The sequence below is a fragment of the Hyla sarda genome, chromosome 1 (assembly GCF_029499605.1).
Source record: "Hyla sarda isolate aHylSar1 chromosome 1, aHylSar1.hap1, whole genome shotgun sequence".
Lineage (NCBI taxonomy): Eukaryota > Metazoa > Chordata > Amphibia > Anura > Hylidae > Hyla > Hyla sarda.
In genome coordinates this window covers 53,947,583-53,967,942 of record NC_079189.1, presented here as the reverse complement: position 1 = coordinate 53,967,942, position 20,360 = coordinate 53,947,583, and the positions used below count along the sequence as shown (strand labels likewise).

Sequence of the window (20,360 nt, the reverse complement as noted above, 5' to 3'; positions counted from 1 at the left end):
TCCTTTTGGTGGCCCAACACCTGTGCTGCAGGTCTGCCTGAGGAAGCCGGAAGCCACAGGATAGCCTTTGGTGCTGGGACACCACATCTCTATAACATGTCAAAAGTTTTTAAAGTGACAGTGCCCATTCTTATTTCACACATTTATTGCATATCCACAGGATAGATAGTTGTGAATCCTACCACTGGAATCCTCAACTATCAGTAGAACAGGATTCACAAGCTCCCCTTTGTGAGTGAACATAAAGAGACAGCTGTCAGTCACTAGCAGTAGGACAACCCATTGGACGTAAGACTGAGCAATATCATTTAAAGGGGTACAGGTTTGGAAACCAGAGATGGCTGTGCTGGAGCTGGATAGGGCATTGCACAGAACACTGCAGGCTGGTTGAATGAGAACATCGGTATGTCCATTGATGGATGGATCCCTTCTCCTGAAACATATTTCCTCATGGGTCTAGCAGCTATGGGAGCCGGAGGAGGTTCTGACAGGTCATCTCTGAGGCACAATTTGATCCGGTACCGATGAAACATTACAGCCAATCAGCAGCAGTCCCTCCCTTCCAGACCCTCCTACCTCTTGCACGGACGCCATTTTACCCTCATTCAGCATGCTGCAGGCTTAGGAAGTGGAGGGTCAGAGAAGCTGCTCCTGCTGTATAGGGAAAGTAATAGCTAGGTTGCTGCTAGGTGGTGTATTCAGGGTCCAGTTTACTTCTAAAGCACTAGTGTAACATCTGCTTTAAGGACAGCACCCAAAAAAGCCCTTTTTAGGGCTGAAAACTGTTCCGAACGCTGGAATCAGCGCCGGGAGCTTGTGACATCATAGCCCCACCCCTCATGATGTCACGCTCCACCCCCTCAATGCAAGGCCTCCCATAGACTTGCATTGAGGGGGTGGGGTGTAATGAGGGGGCAGGGATATGACATCAAACCCCGCCCCCTCATGACGTCACGCCCCACTGAGCAGCGGAGTACCCCTCTAAATCTCCCTTCTCCTGCACTATACCATGCTTTATGCATATTGATAGGGCTGTTTATTAATAGCAACACATTAATTTTAAAGGGGTACTCCACCCCTAGACATCTTATCCCCTATCCAAAGGATAGGGGATAAGATATCTGATGGCGGGGGTCCTGCCGCTGGGGACCCCCGCATTCTTCCATTTGGCACCCATCTGTAACGGCTTCCAGAACCTCTGGAGGCCCATAGAACAGCTGCCACGGCCCCTCCCATAGACTTGCATTGAGGGGGCCGGTGTGACGTCACATGGGGCGGAGTCGTGACGTCACGATCTTCCATTCTCGTGGTCGGGATAGTATTAGCCTGAGGGCCTCCAGAGGTTCTGGAAGCCGTTACAGGTGGGTGCCGTATGGTAGAGTGCGGGGGTCCCCAGTGGCGGGACCCCCGCCATCAGACATCTTATCCCCTATCCTTTGGATAGGGGATAAGATGTCTAGGGGTGGAGTACCCCTTTAAAGGTGGCTGGGGATGAATTTATCCTGAAAAACTAGCAACATTTGTCTAGAAATAAAACTTCTTGGTAGAGCGGGTACATAGAATTTCGTAATAATCTGGATTAGCAGTTTCTGATGCCATTAAATGCTTGTATAGAAATACATACAATTATAGTGCTTAGTCCATTTCTTGCGTAGATAAAAGGGCAGATAATGGATCTGCTTCTGTAGAAGCATATACAATAACAAGTCATATTTTTATGTTTGTGTTGAATTCTTTTTCGGACAGGCCAGCTTCGTGCAGTACAGCTCCTATGTCATTTTTACAACACACTTGAAGTCAATGAGGCCCAGTGCATCATCTATAATGAATACCAGCTGTCCTTAGCCAAGAAAATGTCTGACAAAGTATTGGAGGGTCAAGTGCTTGAAACTATTAGCCAGCTGTATTTATCTTTAGGTACTGAGAGGTAAGTGGGAAAATAAAGGAAAATATGAATACACTTACCTGTAACTTACTTTTCTTGTGATTTTAATGGTCAGTGTCTCTGTGAAGGTCATGAACCAACAGAAGTATGATGGACTTGTTATTGACGATGTTATGCAGGTCACAGGTGGCTAAGGTGGCAAATTGTCAGTTGTACCTCTCCCTCAGGCCACACGCAGCCTTTGCAATGGACTGCACTAGTTGTTGTTGGTGATGTGGTTCCTCGGGGTGCGTCCCTTTGTACTGTGGCTGGAGGATACAAGTCGGGTGCCCTTGGTTCTATGGGTATAAAAACCGGACAAAGGGAGACTAGAAGAAGGCGCAATCAGTGGCGTCGCTAGGGGGGGCCAGAGGGGGCCATGGCCCCCCCTAGATCAGGCCGTGCCCCCGTGTGCCCCCCAATTTAAAATAAATAGGGCTGTTCCGATACTAGTATAGGGCCAGGGGCCACAGGTCACATTATCAGAACAATTTTTGGGAAAAATCGCGGCCAAATTTACGAAAAATCGCCGTAAAGGCGCGCAATTTTTGCCGCAATTTTTCCATAAATTGTTCTGGTAATGTGACCTGTTGGTGACCTATGGACACTGGAGGAGGGAAAGTGACCCCTCTGGGAGGACAACATGTGAACACACTGCTAGTTTATCATTAACCCCTTAAGGGTACATTCACATGTACAGGATCAGCTGCATATTTTTGCTGCATATTTTGTGCAGCTGATTTTGCAACACATTAGCTTCAATAGGTAGCAAAATCAGCTGCAGAAAATATACAGCAGATCCTGTACGTGTGAATGTACCCTAAGGGCTCATTCAGGGATGGATCCACAGTGTATTTTATGCTGCAGATCCACCGACAATGGACCCTACAGTGCTGCCTCTATCTGTGCCTGCTCATAACGGCAATCCGCCACTACGAGCAGACACGCTTTGATGTGTATACTCGCACACATCATGGCCGCTCCTCCTGCTCCTGCTACACATACACAGACACAAACACATGTTTTAAAATTGCCCCCCCCCCCCCCACTTTTGCCACTGGCCCCCCATGTGCCCCCCCTAAATATGAATGCTGGAGACGCCACTGGGCGCAATGCAATTTTACTTGACACTGCAGATGTAACTGCCATGTCTGTATTGGCCTGTGTTCACACACAGCTTTTGGTTTGGTTGTGTGTGAACAGTTTTATGTTCCCCGGCCAGGGAAAAGTTAATGCCTCTGGCTTTTTCATCCAATAGCTCCTAGGGCGTGTCTATTTTATGTCAGTCCAGTCTAGCCTCCGGGCTGGTGATTGACTTCATTACATCCTGACTTGCTAACATGCTGCTGGGAGCTCTTGTTTGAGCATTTAATCTACTATCTCTGTCTTAGTATGCACTTTGAATTTTTTGGTTTTAGCCATGGTTAGGTGGCATGCTCTTAGTGGATTTTAAGCTGTGTTTGTATAGTCGGTTTTAGGATTGTTTATCCTTTCTGCTATGCGTCTGTTCACACTGTGTTTTCTCTTGTATCCGTTTATATGAAGTTCTGTGTTTTATATTTCTGTTTTCCTACTGGGTCAGCTTCCTGACCACACTGCGTAGTGTGCCGCTGGCCAGTAGTCTATTTGGATTTATTATTAATGGCTACTCCTTAAATGGAGTGGAGTGTCCAGTTTGTGTGTCCAGTGTGAACAGTGTCCTATGTTTGCATCCCTGTTACCGCTCCATGGGGACTCCTTGTCTACGGGAAGTGTTCAGACGGATTGCTATTCCTGTCTTGTGTTCAGTGTGAACAGTGTTTTATAATTATATCCTGTTGTATCCGTTTTTCTGAGTTTTAACTTGGCATCACTGTTACCTGTCCATGGGGACTCCGTGTCTACTGGATGTGTTCAGAGGGATTGTGATAATTCCTGTTTAGCGATAGATCCCGTTTACCTGTCCTTGGGAACTCAGAGAGTATTGTTATTCCTGTGTCTACCAGACGTTTTTCAAGTAGATCAAGCTTAAAGGGGTATTCCAGGAAAAAACTTTTTTTTATATATCAACTGGTTCCAGAAAGTTAAACAGATTTGTAAATTACTTCTATTAAAAAATCTTAATCCTTTCAGTACTTATGAGCTTCTGAAGTTAAGGTTGTTCTTTTCTGTCAAAGTAATCTCTGATGACACGTGTCGGTTCCCGAGACACGTGTCATCAGAGATTACTTAGACAGAAAAGAACAGCCTAAACTTCAGAAGCTCATAAGTACAGAAAGGATTAAGATTTTTTAATAGAAGTAATTTACAAATCTGTTTAACTTTCTGGAGCCAGTTGATATATAAAAAAAAGTTTTTTTCCTGGATAACCCCTTTATTCCTGTTTTGTTCTGGAGTATGTTCAGACTTATCCGTTTTCCTGTCTGGTGTTTTGAACTCTATATGTTTATTAGTTCTTCATTCAGATCTTTGGATTTCTGTTCATGAGCACTTATCTATAGTGTCCTCTGTTCAAGACCACTGAGTCCTCTGTTCATGTCCGCGATATAGTGTCCCCTGTTCTGCTCACTGATCTGTGTCCTCTGAACTTTATACTATAGAGTTCTATGTTCCTGTTATGTTTCTGGTTTGTGACCGACTATTTATTAGTATGTGTTTTTATTAGGCCCCTGCACTTTAGTTCAGGGAGGGACCGGCGCCCAGTTGTCTATCCACCGGTAAGGGTGGATGGGCAAGTAGGCAGGGAGAGCAGTTTTACGGTCAGTTTAGGGCTCACTCTCCCTGTCCCCCGGTCGGTCCCTGACAGCAACAGGCAGTTCTCTGGCTCCTAACTGGAGACACTGAAGGGGTTACTTGGTGTGTGCAGAGTAGAGGTGCTGCTTCAATGTGACAGGTCAAAATAATTTAGATAGAAATGCATTTACTGATGTTAGAGCTTTGGACTCAGTGGTCCAGTCTATCAGAGGACTTCTCTTGGTCCCTAATAAAAGTATAGCCTGACTTGTTACTGCACTGAAGGAGTTTGGATTTTGGGGTTCTCTAGGTCAAGGCCATACTGTAGAGATGACTGTCCAGGATCTTTTCAGGGGTGTTCTGTGGTGTACTATGAAAGGGTCTCACACCACTTACTTGGCCCAGAGGTTTCAGATTTAGAGCTTCCAGGTAAGAAGTCCTTGAAATAAGAAGCTGACTAATCCAAGACCAAATGCAAGCCTCATCCAGTCTTTCCTTGTGCAAAGGAGTCTTGAAGACTATTCCCTTTTATGTTATCTTTGATTGTGATTGTTATCCTGTCTTGGCTGAGCTAGGAATGCATTTCTCTCTCTTAGAGCTGATTGAACTCAAACCCCTGCTAATCTTGACCTCAGCTAAGGGGCAGTGGCCCAGGGTTTATATAGACTTTGGATCACATGTCCTGACATGTGCTTAGAAGGTTCTAGGCTTCCAATCCCCTGGCTCCAGTGCTCCTCTGTAAAGAGCATGGTGTTTGGTTTTGGCCACAAGATGGTACTGTGTACTGACTTGTATTAGACTTTGCAGCAAGACTTTTTACAGGCTAGGGATGTGGGTAGTGACTTACTTGTAACCCTTTCAGCATCAAACCAGCAAATACCAACCAGGGAGCAAAGCAACAAAAATCACATAAAATACCATTTAGGGTCTATTCACACATACAGTATACTGCACATATTTGATTTGAAGCTGCAGATTTAATGCTGTGTTCAGTTATTTATTTTACACTGAAATCTTCAGCATAAAATCTGCAACTTCAAATCATGTGCATCAAATAAGCACAGTACACTGTACTTGTGAATATAACCTTAAAGTGACAAAACATCTGAGACCTGATTCTGCAACCCCGTTGGGGAACATGACAGTCAGGCTAAAGTCCTGCAGGAGAGCCTGGGAACTGAGTTGCTGTACTTTTTCCACAGCAGGAACACCATTCCCATTAGCTGGAGTCCTGCAGGACCAGCCCTTGAGTGGATATCTTGAGTGAGTTCCCACACTTTTTTTCCGAAGACTTGACCCCTGATGACAGTAATGACATTGTTATTCTTAAAACAACCATGGACACCTGTGTTTGGTGAGACATCTTCCAAATGTGAGAGTCAAGTCCTTTTGTTGTTCTACTTCATAAGGAATGTATTGTATTGTATTACATCTTATCACCTATCCAAAGGATAGGGGATAAGAAGTCTGATCGTGGGGGTCCCGCCGTTGGAGACCCCTGCAATCTGTCATTTAGCGCCCACCTCTGCGAGCTCTCCGCAGCTCTGGAGTCTCCGAGTGTGCAGCATGATGACCATGGGGCCGGAGTATCGTCACGTCATGACTACGCCCCCATGTGATGTGGCCATCACGCCCCCTCCCATAGATTTGCTTTGAAGGGGCGGGTCATGACATCACACAGGGGCGGAGTTGTGACGTCATGAAACTCTGGCCCCCGTGGTCATCACCCTGCACACTCGGAGCTTCCAGTGCTGTGGAGAGCTCGCAAAGGTGGGTGCGCAATGACAGATTGCGGGGGTCCCGAGCAGCGGGACCCCCGTGATCAGACATCTTATCCCCTATCCAAAGGATAGGGGATAAGATGTATTAGGTCCCGATTACCCCTTTAAAGAAGTTCTTCACTTTGGACAACCTATAGTTTTAGAAGGTTCCCTTGACAATCTACACCACAGTGGTGCAAACCCCAGTGACCAGCTCTAATTCCTGAGTTAATCTGTTATGACAGTAGATGTTCCATTTTACTGCAGTGTCACCACAGGAGAAATTAGGTATTACACAAGGCGTATACCAATCAATAGGTTTTCTGTGTAATGCAGTACAGGACAGGTCCTCCAGGGTAGGAGACACTCTTTGTAACCACTTTCCACCTGGGCCAAGGGACAAGCATGTTGTAAAGAAGACCAACCCATATCATCTAGAAATTCCATAGATGGGTGTATAGCTATGGATTAAATCTTAAATCTCTGTTTAGCCTTATTGATCTAGAGAAAAAAAACAAGAAGTCATGAGTCAATCTGAACTAAAACTGACTGTTGTTAATGTTGCAAATGATCAGCGCGCCCTTCTATCGGGTTCACATTTTAGTTGATAGATCTTTGGTAACCTATTGCTTTTTCAGCGTATCTGAACATTGCGTCTTGTTATGGGTCTAGGGCCTGTAGATCAGCACTGGAATATACCAAAAGAAGTCTGGGAATTTTTATTGATCTTCAGTCTAAAGAGAGAGAAGCCTACGCTTGGTTAATGGCTGGAAAGATTTATTATATTCTTGGCCAGAATGAGCTGGTGGATCTGTATATTCAGGTATTTATATATATTTGAAATTGGTGGGTTAGACGGGTAAGCTGGCAACCCACACTATGCCACTGCCAGAATCTACAACATTATCATACACTCTGTCCGCATCTACTCCCCCTCCAACTTCCAAGTGGCCGTCATCTACTGACCACCGGGTCCTGTTACCAACTTTATTGACCACTTCACTACCTGGCTTCTACAGTTGTTCTCCGTGGACATCCTCACTATCATCATGGGTGACTTCGACAACCCCATTGACCTTATCGTCATACATCTCGGCTCCCTATTTAACCTATCAAGGACATCTCCATGTATCTCTTCTCTTCAGCTAGCCCCGTCCCCCAGTGCAGAACCCTACCCACCCTCACAGAAACCTCAAAAATCCCAACATCGACACACATTCTGACACTCTTCCACAACTCCCCACCACATCCTTTCTCCACGATACAGACACAGCCTTTCCATTCTACAACACCTCGGCCCTTGACTGACTAACCTGACAAAACAACTAAGGCAAGCTTCTAGGGCCACAGAGTGTCGCAGGTAGAAAACCTACTCCACAGAAGACTTCACAACATACGAACATACACTCTTCACCTTCACATCTGCACTCACTTCTTCTAAACTGATCTACTTTACTACCATCATATCTTCTCTGTCCCACAACCCCAGGAACTCTTTAGCCCCCTATACACCAATCCCTGCTGCAAACACAAAACCGACACCAGAGAGTGTCAACTTGTATTCCTCACAACCCATCTTCACAGTGTTTTCCCCTCATAAGGCTGCATTCACGCCAAGTTTTTGCAACACAGTTCCCTTATCAGGTTTTTGATGAAAAACAGGTTCCTCAAAACCTGACTAAACTGTATCAAAACGTGATTACAAATTTTAACGGTTTGAAAAATGATGTCCGGTTCCATCTGTTTTGTAAGAAAAAAACGTATACCTTTTTAACTTTTCACTACATTATGAATAAAGTTTCACTTGTTTGATTGAAATTCCAAGAAAAAAAAAAACTGTGCAAAGTAAAAAACCGTATGGTGCAAACTGGATGGAATACTGTACGGTTCCCATTGACTCCCATGTTAAAAAAAACGTATGCGGTTTAATACGTTTTTTTGCCCGGACCAAAAACCGTGGTAGGCTATGATTTTGGGTACGGGAAAAAAAACTGACAAAACCGTACAAGATGTTAAACGGACACAACCTGATGCATCTTTTGGAGACTCAATGCATATTGTTTAATACGGTTCTGTACGGTTTTCACATTAAAAATGTATACGGGAACTGTATTGCAAAAACGTGGTGTGAATGCAGCCTTACACTTTTAGCCACTTATCCACCCAATTTACTCTGTGCCATGTTTACTGTACCTGTATCATGTATTTTATCCCTTATGTAATGTAAACTGCCCTGATACCAAGGGCACTACATAAATAAATAATAATATTCTGCACCAACTGGTGGTATATAAAAAAAGTAAATCAATAAATTGTGCCCCCCTTAAAAATGACAGCCTGCTCTGACAAACCCCAGATCACAGCCCTGTGGCTTTAAACCCACTAGTTAGTGCCCACATTCCTGGCATCCCCTTTACTCTAATATCCAGTTATTTGAACGCTCCATGTAGCAGTAAAGCAGTGTTTCCCAGCCAGGGTGCCTCCAGCTGTTGCAAAACTACAACTCCCAGCATGCCCGGACAGCCAAAGGCTGTCCGGGCATGCTGGGAGTTGTAGTTTTGCAACAGCTGGAGGCACCCTGGTTGGGAAACACTGCAGTAAGGTAATGCTCTAGTCTTTTATTTCCATTGGATCCATTCCTGGTTGGCAGAGAACATTAAAAAAAGCATATCCTATTCTTGTAGGTACTTTATATAGATACAGGGACCCCAATTACACTGGTCTGAAACCCCTAAAATGATTGATAATGGAATGTCAGCTACTTCTAATAAACAACTCAACATAGATTTTACTTTTCCTCCCAATATGTATGGACTGGCGCAGAGGGGACTGTGGAAAATTGTGAACCGCCCGCACAGTGAAGGAAAAAAGTATTTGATCCCTTGATGATTTTCAATGGTCGGTTCATTATAACAGTAAGAGACAAAATAAAAACAAAATAATTCCAGAAAAACACATTTCAAATAAGTTATGAACTGATGTGCATTTTCGTTTAATCCCCTATAAATCAGCAACATATCTGGCTCCCAGTGGTCGTTTCTACAGGTAACGAGCTGAGATTAGAAGCACTCTCTGTAAAGGAGTGCTCCTGATCTCTGCTTGTTACCTGTATAAAAGACAACTGTCCACAAAAGCCATCAATCAGATTCTAAACCATTGGCCAAGGATGTCAGGGGCAAGATTGTAGACCAACACAAGGCTTCAATGGGTTGCAAGCCTGTCAGTTTTTGGGTGAGGGAGTGGCCTAGCAAGTCTCCAGACCTTGATCTCATACAAAATCTATGGAGGGAGCTGACCATCAGCCTTGAAACCTTAAGGGGGTACTCCGGTGAAAACCTTTTTTTCTTTTAAATCAACTGGTGGCAGCAAGTTAAACATATTTGTAAATTACTTCTATTAAAAAATCTTAATCCTTCCAGTACTTATTAGCTGCTGAATGCTACAGAGGAAATTCCTTTCTTTTTGGAACACTGATGACATCACGAGCACAGTGCTCTCTTCTGACATCTCTGTCCATTTTAGCAACCATGCATAGTAGATGTATGCTAAGGGCAGCATGGTGGCTCAGTGGTTAGCACTGCTGCCTTGCAGTGCTGGGGACTTGGGTTCAAATCCTACTAAGGACAACAATAAATAAAGTGTTGTTATTATTATTATAATAAGGTCAGCAGAGAGAACTGTGGTCGTGATGTCATCAGAGAGCATTCCAAAAAGAAAAGAATTTCCTCTGTAGTATTCAGCAGCTAATAAGTACAGGAAGGATTAAGATTTTTTAATAGAAGTAATTTACAAATATGTTTAACTTTCTGCCACCAGTTGATTTAAGAGAAAAAAGGTTTCCACCGGAGTACCCCTTTTAATTACTTGGAGAGGATCAGCAAACATGAGATCTCTCTTGAGATGGGTGCAAACGTGGTGGCCCACTACAAGAAATGTCAGACCTCTTTGATCGCCAACAAGGGTTTTGCCACCAAGTACTAATCCATGTTCAGCAAAGGGGTCAGATACTTATTTCATTGTGTAAAATGCAAATCAATGTATAACTTATTGGAAAACCTACCAGTAAAATGATAGACTGATCATTTCTTTCTTTTCAGCAGGGGATCAAATATTTTATTTCTTCACTGAACTTTCTTGACCATATGTTGTGTAATTGCTGAGACATGTGAATGAAGACCAGTCTCTTTGCAGGTAGCTCAGAATGTGGCTCTGTGCACAGGAGACCCGCAGCTCGGCATGGAGCTGTATGAAGCCAGTGGGGACATATTCTTCAATGGAGCCAGTGATCGAAATAAGGCAACAACCTTCTACAGGGCGAGTAGAATATAATGTTTCTTATATCATATAATGGGCTGTACAGCTGGGATATGTATTTTCCACAACAGTTTTAGGAGGTATTGCTATGTATGGGACATATGTCTTCCTGCTTCTAAGAAATATTTTCTGCTATACAGTAAAACATGAAAACGTACCCATCTTGACCCCCTATACCAGCCACATACAGAAGTGGCCATGAAGGTGCCTGGCCAACTTTTTTTTCTCTCTAGTCCTACAGCGCCATTTGTTTCATTCCAGCACAGCTGCATTTATAGGTATCATTAGTGTGACTTGGTCATGTGATCACCAGTCTGACCCACAGAAAAACAAAGTACTTAATGAGTCAGAGTAAGTGGTCATTCCTTGGTCCGCTGACTTCCTGTGAACTACAGGATGATATCATCACCTATCAAATCACTCCTGCTAGCTCACAGATCCCTCCCCTCCTAGATCTGTATACTGCTGCTGCTACCTCTATGGTATATAAGGTCATATAAATAGACAGACAGACAAATAGATAGATAGATACAAAAAAGGGTAGATAGATATGATATAGATAGATAACTAGATAGATAGATTGATAGATATGAGATAGATAGATAGATAGATAGATAGATAGATAGATACAAAAAAGATAGATAGATCGATAGATACAAAAAAGGGTAGATAGATATGATATAGATAGATAGATAGATAGATAGATAACTAGATAGATAGATTGATTGATAGATATGAGATAGATAGATAGATAGATAGATGGGCTCCTATTATTATAAAAGTTAAATTTTTTGACAAGGTGACAGTGAAAAAATGACAGAGAAAAAATCCACGTTCATGTATTTTGTAATTTCTGTGCATTTTGTGGTAATTACAGACTGTCGCCAGTAGAGGGAGCTAAAACCTTTACTATGGAATTTCTACTGCACTGTAATAGAAGGAGTAATTATTGAAATTTATAGTTTGAGGTAATTTGCAAGATAGGTCACCAGCCCTGCCCCATAGAATACAGTCAATTGCCTTAATGAATCTTTAATGGCCAATGGATGATGAACCAGAAAACAAAAAAACGTAAAAGTGAATTGGAAAAAAAATCCACTCAACTATAGTTTCTCCCGGTTTATATAATTGCTACAACAACTATTACTAAGACTAACTAAAAACTTGGTACCAATGAACTGACACCCATTACATAAGTGTGCCTATGTGATGCCTATTCAGGGCCTTGCCTATAAGATGCACATAAAGGGTTAAATTATACACCTCTACTGAACTGACATTTAGGGGGGCTGCATACTGATCCTGTGGTCTCTAGCAACCGCCAGGAAAGACTAGCAGAGGGTGGGAAGGAGATGATTTCAGGGTATGGCAAACTTTACTGGTGACCAAGTGACAGAAATATTAAAGGGGTTATCCAGGAACAAACTTTTATATATATATATATATATATATATATATATATATATATATATATATATATATATCAACTGGCTCCAGAAAGTTAAACAGATTTGTAAATGACTTCTATTAAAAAATCTTAATCCTTTCAGTACTTATGAGCTGCTGAAGTTGAGTTGTTCTTTTCTGTCTCAGGAACCGCCCAGTTTAGAAGCAAATCCCCATAGCAAACCTCTTCTACTCTGTGCAGTTCCTGAGACAAGCAGAGATGTCAGCAGAGAGCACTGTTGCCAGACAAAAAAGAACAACTTAACTTCTGCAGTTGATAATTATTGGAAGGATTAAGATTTTTAAATAGAAGTAATTTACAAACCTGTTTAACTTTCTGGAGCCAGTTAATATAAAAAAAAAAATTTCCTGGAACACCCCTTTAACCCCTGTGGCTGACAGTAAATGAAGACATGGGGGGCATTTATCATTGTAGGTGTAAGTGAAGCATTTTCTACATCTTTTTTTTTTTTTGTATTTTTGTATTCTGGTGATGTGTTGGAGCACAAAATTTATTAAATGGATACATTTTGCGCAGGTCACATTTTCTGAAATTTCTCTCTTGACATACACCAAAAAGCTAAGCTAGGTCTGGGATGGTGTAGTTTTAGAGACTTTTCAGTGGCTTTGTGCCTTTTTTGCGCCTTTTCACAAAAAGGCGCAGTTGATAAAACCCTTCTATATCATGTGTATTGTCAAAATCAGTGGATTGCAACTCAAAATCAGCAAAAATGTGTAAACCAAAAGGCGCAAAAAATGCGCAAATAAACCCTGATTGCGCCTTTTTTAGAAACAAAAAAAAACCAGTCTAAAGACAATGATAAATGTCGGCCAGGAAGTCTGGAGCACAAATGGCCAAGGGGAAGATTTATCAAAACCTGTCCAGGGAAAAAGTTGCTGAGTTGCTGATAGCAACCAATCAGATCGCTTCTTTCTTTTTTAACAAGGCCTCTGCAAAATGAAAGAAGCGATCTGATTGGTTGCTATGGGCAACTCAGCAACTTTTCCTATGGACGGGTTTTGATAAATCTCCCCCCCCAAGTTTATTCAAAGACTCTGTAACACGCGCCATGTAATACTACATTTCCCCTGTAGTGGCCGCTGTAGATAAATCTGTGCCCATCCGTAACCCTAGAATCCATGTACATGACATTATTTGACTCATCACACGTATCTCCCCCTCAGGACTGCGCTCTGCCGCTGGCTGTAAAGACAGAGAATGTGACGGCTGAACTGCGACTGTGCAATAAACTCACAGAGCTGCTGATCAGCACGAAAAGCTACGAGGAAGCCTTGGAGCACGCGAAAATGGCACTGGCCCTGAGCGTCAATTTAGGTACAAATGACAAAAGTAGAAATGACAACATTCACAATAAAGGTGATTGTACCATAATAAATAATACAGTGACCCCCCCCCCCCCCCCCGACCTACGATGGCCCCGACATACGATCATTTCAACATACGATGGCCTCTCAGAGGCAGCATCAACATACAATGCTTTTGTATGTCGGGGCCATCGCATAAATGGCTATCCGGCAGCGCAGACTGCTTCAGCTGCCACCGGATAGCCGATTACGGTGCCCCGTGTGGTCCGCTGACGATCACTTACCTGTCCTCGGGGCTCCTGCACGTCCTCTTCGGGATCCCCTGCATCGTCGTCATCACGTCGCCGCGCGCGCCGTCCCATCATCCAATAGGAGCGGCGTGCATAGCGACGTGATGGCGGCGACGGAGAGCGAGGATGCCGGGGAAGCAGAGGCCTTGCCGGAGCGTCGGGGACACCCCGGGGATGCGGCGACAGCGATGGACGGTGACATCACGGGCAGCGGTGACGAGCGGTGACGGTCCGGAGCGGCGGGGACAGGTGAGTATAACCTCAAATACCAGTGGTCTTCAACCTGCGGACCTCCAGATGTTGCAAAACTACAACTCCCAGCATGCCCGGACAGCCAACGGCTGGGTGTTGTAGTTTTGCAACATCTGGAGGTCCGCAGGTTGTAGACCACTGTCCTATACTTTACATTGCGCGGATCCCTCAACATATGATGGTTTCAACAAACGATGGTCCAACATCATTGTAATTTCATGGTGATGCCTAGCCATGATACAAGGAGCACAATTACAGGAGTAACATCCTATTGTGACCCTAGCCTTACATGTGTAGGCAATCTACTGTAAAAACCTCTACAGCCAGGGGGTATAAATATAGGGGTTGCAGGGGTAGTAGTTACACCTGGGTCATGAGGGCCACTTAAGGAAGCCCCAGTATTATAACTGGCACATGGTACCTAGGAGTCACAGATCTATATTGTTATTAAAGGGGTACTCCAGTGGAAAACTTTTTTTTTTTTTTTTTATATCAACTGGCTCCAGAAAGTTAAAGAGATTTGTAAATTACTTCTATTAAACAATCTTAATCCTTTCAATAATTACCAGCTGCTGAAGTTGAGTTGTTGTTTTCTGTCTGGCAACAGTGCTCTCTGCTGACATCTCTGCTTGTCTCAGGAACTGCACAGAGTAGAAAAGGTTTGCTATGGGGATTTGCTTCTAAACTGGGCGGTTCCCGAGACACGTGTCATCAGAGAGCACTTGGACAGAAAAGAACAACCCAACTTCAGCAGCTCATAAGTACTGAAAGGATTAAGATTTTTTTAATAGAGCTAATTTACAAATCTGTTTAACTTTCTGGAGCCAGTTGATATATATAAAAAAAAAGTTTAAACAGATTTGTAAATTACTTCTATAAAAAAATCTTAATCCTTCCAGTACTTTTTAGGGGCTGTATACTACAGAGGAAATGCTTTAATTTTTGGATTTCTCTTCTGTCACGACCACAGTGCTCTCTGCTGACCTCTGCTGTCCATTTTAGGAATTGTCCAGAGCAGGAGAAAATCCCCATAGCAAACATATGCTGCTCTGGACAGTTCCTAAAATGGACAGCAGAGGTCAGCAGAGAGCACTTTGCTCGTGACAGAAGAGAAATCCAAAAATAAAAGCATTTCCTCTGTAGTATACAGCCCCTAAAAAGTACAGGAAGGATTAAGATGTTTTTAATAGAAGTGATTTACAAATCTGTTTAACTTTCTGTCACCAGTTGATTTAAAAAAAAAAAAAAGTTTTCCACGGGAGTACCCCTTTAACATCTCTGATGATCTGGCTGGTGCCATGAAACATGTTGGGGAAGCTAAGGGTGCGTTCACACGGCCGTCTGTCCCCATTTTTTTTTTTAAACCGTGTAGGTTCAGTTGTTGCTGCTTGCAAACAGATTACAAACCTTTGTCCTTTTTTTTTACAATCCTTTCACATCAGTTTGTACCTGTCTGCGCTTGTTTCCGTTTCTTTTTACGGGAGAATAGACGGTGCATGCAGTATTTTTTCTCCCGTCAAAAAAACGGAATAAAAAACGGATACAGTAAATTTAACATTGAAGTCTATGGAAAATGGATGAGCCTTTAATGTCATCCGTTTGCATCCGTTTTTTCAATCCGTTTTTTGATCCGTTTTTACTTCTGAGCATGCTCAGAACAAAATTATTTTTTTTGTTTATTCTCTGAACAATAAGGGATCCAAACTAATACAAACAGATAACATCCGTTTGTATCCATTATTGTTCTTTTTTTTAAGTCCGTTTTTATTTTTGACGGGAGAAGAACGGGACGGGTCTAGACGGCCGTGTGAACGCAGCCTAACATGTAGTGCTTTTAAATCAGGTCCTGAGGTCACTATATGGAGCGCACTGCAGATGCATCCTTAGAGAAAATACAGTTTTTTTGTACCCTGTATACTTTAAATTCTGATTGTACATTCTACAGTTTGAGTAATTAAAATCTTATATTAGTTTTATGTAAGGGAAATTATAGTAAAGGTTTTTTTTTTTTTTTTTATATGAATGGCGCCAGCTGCTCCCTGCCACAGTATACCGTCATGCCCCCTCCCATAGACTTGCATTGAGGGGGCAGGGCATGACGGCACAAGGGGGCATGGCCGACCCCCGCAACGCATGCACAGCGTTAGGAACTAAATGTTCCGAATGCTGGCCAGTGGAGCACCCCTTTAATGGAATTGAGCAGGATTAGGCTAGGTTTATACTGAGTTTTGACTCTCCATTACATAGGTGAGAACAGGATGTGGTATACTGTGGCGGAGAGCAGCGGGCACCATTCATATTAAAAAATACAAAAACCTTTACTATAACTTCCCTTACATAAAACTAATATAACTTTACAATTACTCAATTAAACTGTAGAATGTACAATCAGAATGACGCCCCCTCCCATAGACTTGCATTGATGGGGCGGGGCCTGACATCACAAAGGAGCATGGCCGACAACCGCAGCGCGCGCACAGCGTTAGGAACTAAATGTTCCGAATGCTGGCCAGTGGAGCACCCCTTTAAATCTTCCCATCCACACTTTTAGAGGATGACAGTACATTTTCTAGTGCTCTGCAATAAACCTCAGTACAATGACATTGCAGCTTGTGCCATGTTCCTATTTATGGTAGGAACTTCTGTTCTATTAAAGAGTGCCTCTCATAATCTTATTAAATTTTATAAGACTCCCAGTTCATTGCCCCATCTGATAAACCACCCCCTGCCTTTATTTTTATTATTTGTTACTTTTCTACCTTGATATTGCTCTGTATTTTCTGCTCAGTCTCAGTCAGATTCACAGACTGGGAAGGGGCGTTACCCAGCAGGCTGTGACATCATCTGAAGCCATACAGGGGAAAACTTCCTCCCTCACTCTGCTACACACAGCCCAGAGCAGTTCAGTGTGTGATGAGCTATGATTGGCTAAGACTGCACCCCCCCCCCCCTCAGCACTCCAGACTTTATTTCCTGATTTTGGACTTCTGCCAGGCCAACAGGAGTCCAAAGTCTGTGCAAGAAATGGGGGGGGGGGGGGAATGTGCTCTGGACAAGTAGGGAGACACCTAGTGGCAGCTTTATTAAACACAAATAAAACATAGAACACTTCTTTTTTTTTTTTTTTTTTTTTTTTTTTAACAATGTACATTAGAAAGATTTTTTATTTACCATAAGGATTGCAATAGCAAAGATTAGTTTTGATGAGAGTGCCCATTTAGTAATAACATGAGAGGCGATAATTGTAAGCTTCTCTGTTACAATGTAATAGTGGGCGCTTTGTGTCATTACAGGGAATCCACTGAATGAACGGGTCTCCTATCACAGATTAGCCGGGATCTACAGCCATCTGAATCAGTCAGAACTCGCAGAGCATTTCTACCTGAAGGCGCTTTCCCTCTGCTCATCTCCCCTGCAACTAGAAGAAGAGTCTGTTTACTACATGAAGGTCTACCTGGTCCTGGGGGACATCATATTCTATGATCTGAAGGTGAGGACCCAAGTCACAAGTCTTGTCTTCTCTCCATTTCACGTGCAGTTTAAAGGGAACCCATCATGTTGATCTTTTTTGAGTTTCCTCGTGGATATTTTAGAAAACGGTTTTCTGCAACGGAAAATCAGCAGTAGATTACCATATATACTCGAGTATAAGCCGACCCGAATATAAGCCGAGGCCCCTAATTTCACCCCAAAAACCCAGGAAAAGTTATTGACTCGACAATAAGCCTAGGGTGGGAAATACATCATCCCCCCCATGTAATCATCCAGACCCCCGTCATCATCCCCCCCCCCTTCATCATCACCGCCTGTCAATCCCTTCATCAGTGGTCTTCAACCTGCGGACCTCCAGATGTTGCAGAACTACAACTAGTAACGTTGCCTTGATGACGACGCACAGGGACGTTGCGCATGAACGTACCAGTGCGGCGGCGTCAAGGCAACCTCACACCGGGCCCGAAGCGCGGAGAAGAGGCCCCCCGGTGAAAATGGACAGCCCGCAACGACTAATCCTCCCCACCGGACAGTCCCTGCAGCATAGATGGCCCGGACCAGCTCACCCTAACTTTCCGCCGAGGGGAGGTGAGTACAAAACAAAAGGGGGGGGGGCTGGATGATGATGAAGGCCGCAGTGGTCTTCAACCTGCGGACCTCCAGAGGTTTCAAAACTACAACACCCAGCATGCCCGGACAGCCGTTGGCTGTCCGGGCATGCTGGGTGTTGTAATTTTGCAACATCTGGAGGTCCGCAGGTTGAAGACCACTGATGAAGGGATTGACAGGCGGAGAGTTCACTCGAGTAAATCTATGGGATCTGCTGCAGATTTTCCAGAAAATGTTCTGTGGAAACTTGCACCGTGTGAAAGTACCCTAACTTGGCATTTGTCATTTCAATTCTTTTGGAGTCCAGTGGGTGGTCTTATCAGTAGGACCACCCACTGGACTCTTTACAAATTTTTATGAAAAAAACTAAATGTTAGTCTGAATCTTTTCCCATAAAATGATTTATTAACCTGTTCAGCTCCTCCTGCTCTATGATCACCTGCCCATAGACTGTGTGTTTCATGTGGCAGATTCACATCTGATAAAATTCTGCCCCCTATGGATCCTAGTAGAAGAATTCTTATACCTAACTAAAATTGATCCGTAAGGGTTCATCCACACTGCTGAATCTCTGCCAGGACATATTCCAGGCAGAGATTATGTCTGGAACGGATGCTAACGTGACCTGTCTACATAGATGGCAATGCAGTCCGGTGGAATTACAGTAAAATAATTAGCATGTTTATTCTGCCGTCGGAATTCCATTGCGCACAGAGCAGCAGAGTCCTATTGAAAACAATGGGATTGTGCTACAAGCAGAATTCCACCAGCTGAATATCAGCATTGTGGCCTTAAAGGGGTATTCCCATCTTAACATGTTGTTCCCTATTTCCCTATGCTGGGATAGGATACCTCTTTAAAGGGGTACTCCGGTGAAAACCTTTTTTCTTTTAAATCAACTGGTGGCAGAAAGTTAAACATATTTGTAAATTACTTCTATAAAAAAATCTTAATCCTTCCTGTACTTATTAGCTGCTGAATACTACAGAGGAAATTCTTTTCTTTTTGGAATGCTCTCTGATGACATCACGAGCACAGTTCTCTATGCTGACGTTATTATAATAATAATAATGCTTTATTTATTGTTGTCCTTAGTGGGATTTGAACCCAAGGCCCCAGCACTGCAAGGCAGTAGTGCTAACCACTGAGCCACCATGCTGCCCTTAGCATACATCTGCTATGCATGGTTGCTAACATGGACAGAGATGTCAGCAGAGAGCACTGTGCTCGTGATGTCATCAGTGTTCCAAAAAGAAAGGAATTTCCTCTGTAGCATTCAGCAGCTAATAAGTACTGGAAGGATTAAGATTTTTTAATAGAAGTAATTTACACATATGTTGAACTTTCTGTCACCAGTTGATTTAAAAGAAAAAAAGGTTTTCACCGGAGTACCCCTTTAATATGTAGTAAATACTTGTATTATTGACTGGTTATGACCCTTTGGGATATCCCCTGTAGTAACACTGCTGTGTAATATAGGATCCCTATGATGCGGCTGGATACTATCATCTCGCCCTGGCCGCTGCTATGGATTTAGGCAACAAGAAGTCCCAGCTGAAGATTTACACCCGACTTGCCGTCATTTACCATAATTTTCTAGTTGACAGAGAAAAGTCACTTTACTTCTATCAGAAAGCCCGGACCTTCGCCACAGAACTCAACGTACGAAGGATAAACCTGTCTCCTGGACAGCAGTACCAAAACCTAGCGCGGACTTACAGCTGCTGAACAAGTAGCGCAGATATTTTGTATTGAGAATAATCTTTTTTTTTTATTCCTTATTGTAAATGTTGCAAAAGAAGTAATAAACCCTATTGATACGACCATTCTGTCTGTATAGGGCTGCACTGGATTGTTGAGAGACATGGGGAGGGGAGATTTATTTAAAGCTGTGCAGAGGAAAAGTTGCCCAGTTGCCCATAGCAACCAATCAGATCGCTTCTTTCATTTTTAACAAGGCCTCTGCAAAATGAAAGAAGCAATCTGATTGGTTGCTATGGGCAACTGGGCAACTTTTCCTCTGCACGGGTTTTGATCTCTCCCATCAACCTGAAAAAAAAGTGAAGGGTGTAATGCTTTTCTTCCCCTGTGGTGGCGCTGTAGGGAAAACTTAAAATGATTGAGTTTATAAGGAGATAAAAGTAGATTCATATGGGGGGTATTTATCAATTTTATCTGTTGACAGTTTCTTTTTACCTTTTTTTTTTTCACTTTGGTTTTCGTGGACATGCACCA

The 20,360-nt window shown here is 43.1% G+C and overlaps 1 protein-coding gene across 4 annotated transcripts in view; it reads left to right on the top strand.

Moving 5' to 3' along the window:
* The window catches only part of SH3TC1 (SH3 domain and tetratricopeptide repeats 1), an 89,252-nt gene extending 69,304 nt beyond the window's left edge, over positions 1-19,948 (top strand). For all 4 annotated transcript variants that reach the window (XM_056555042.1, XM_056555040.1, XM_056555043.1 and 1 more), the window contains exons 13-18: positions 1,747-1,927; positions 7,069-7,219; positions 10,588-10,710; positions 13,342-13,492; positions 17,318-17,514; positions 19,605-19,948. In XM_056555042.1, coding sequence (XP_056411017.1) covers positions 1,747-1,927; positions 7,069-7,219; positions 10,588-10,710; positions 13,342-13,492; positions 17,318-17,514; positions 19,605-19,853 — 1,052 coding nt within the window. In that variant the 3' untranslated portion in view covers positions 19,854-19,948. The remainder of the gene's footprint in view (positions 1-1,746; positions 1,928-7,068; positions 7,220-10,587; positions 10,711-13,341; positions 13,493-17,317; positions 17,515-19,604) is intronic.
* Positions 19,949-20,360: the final 412 nt, after the last annotated feature.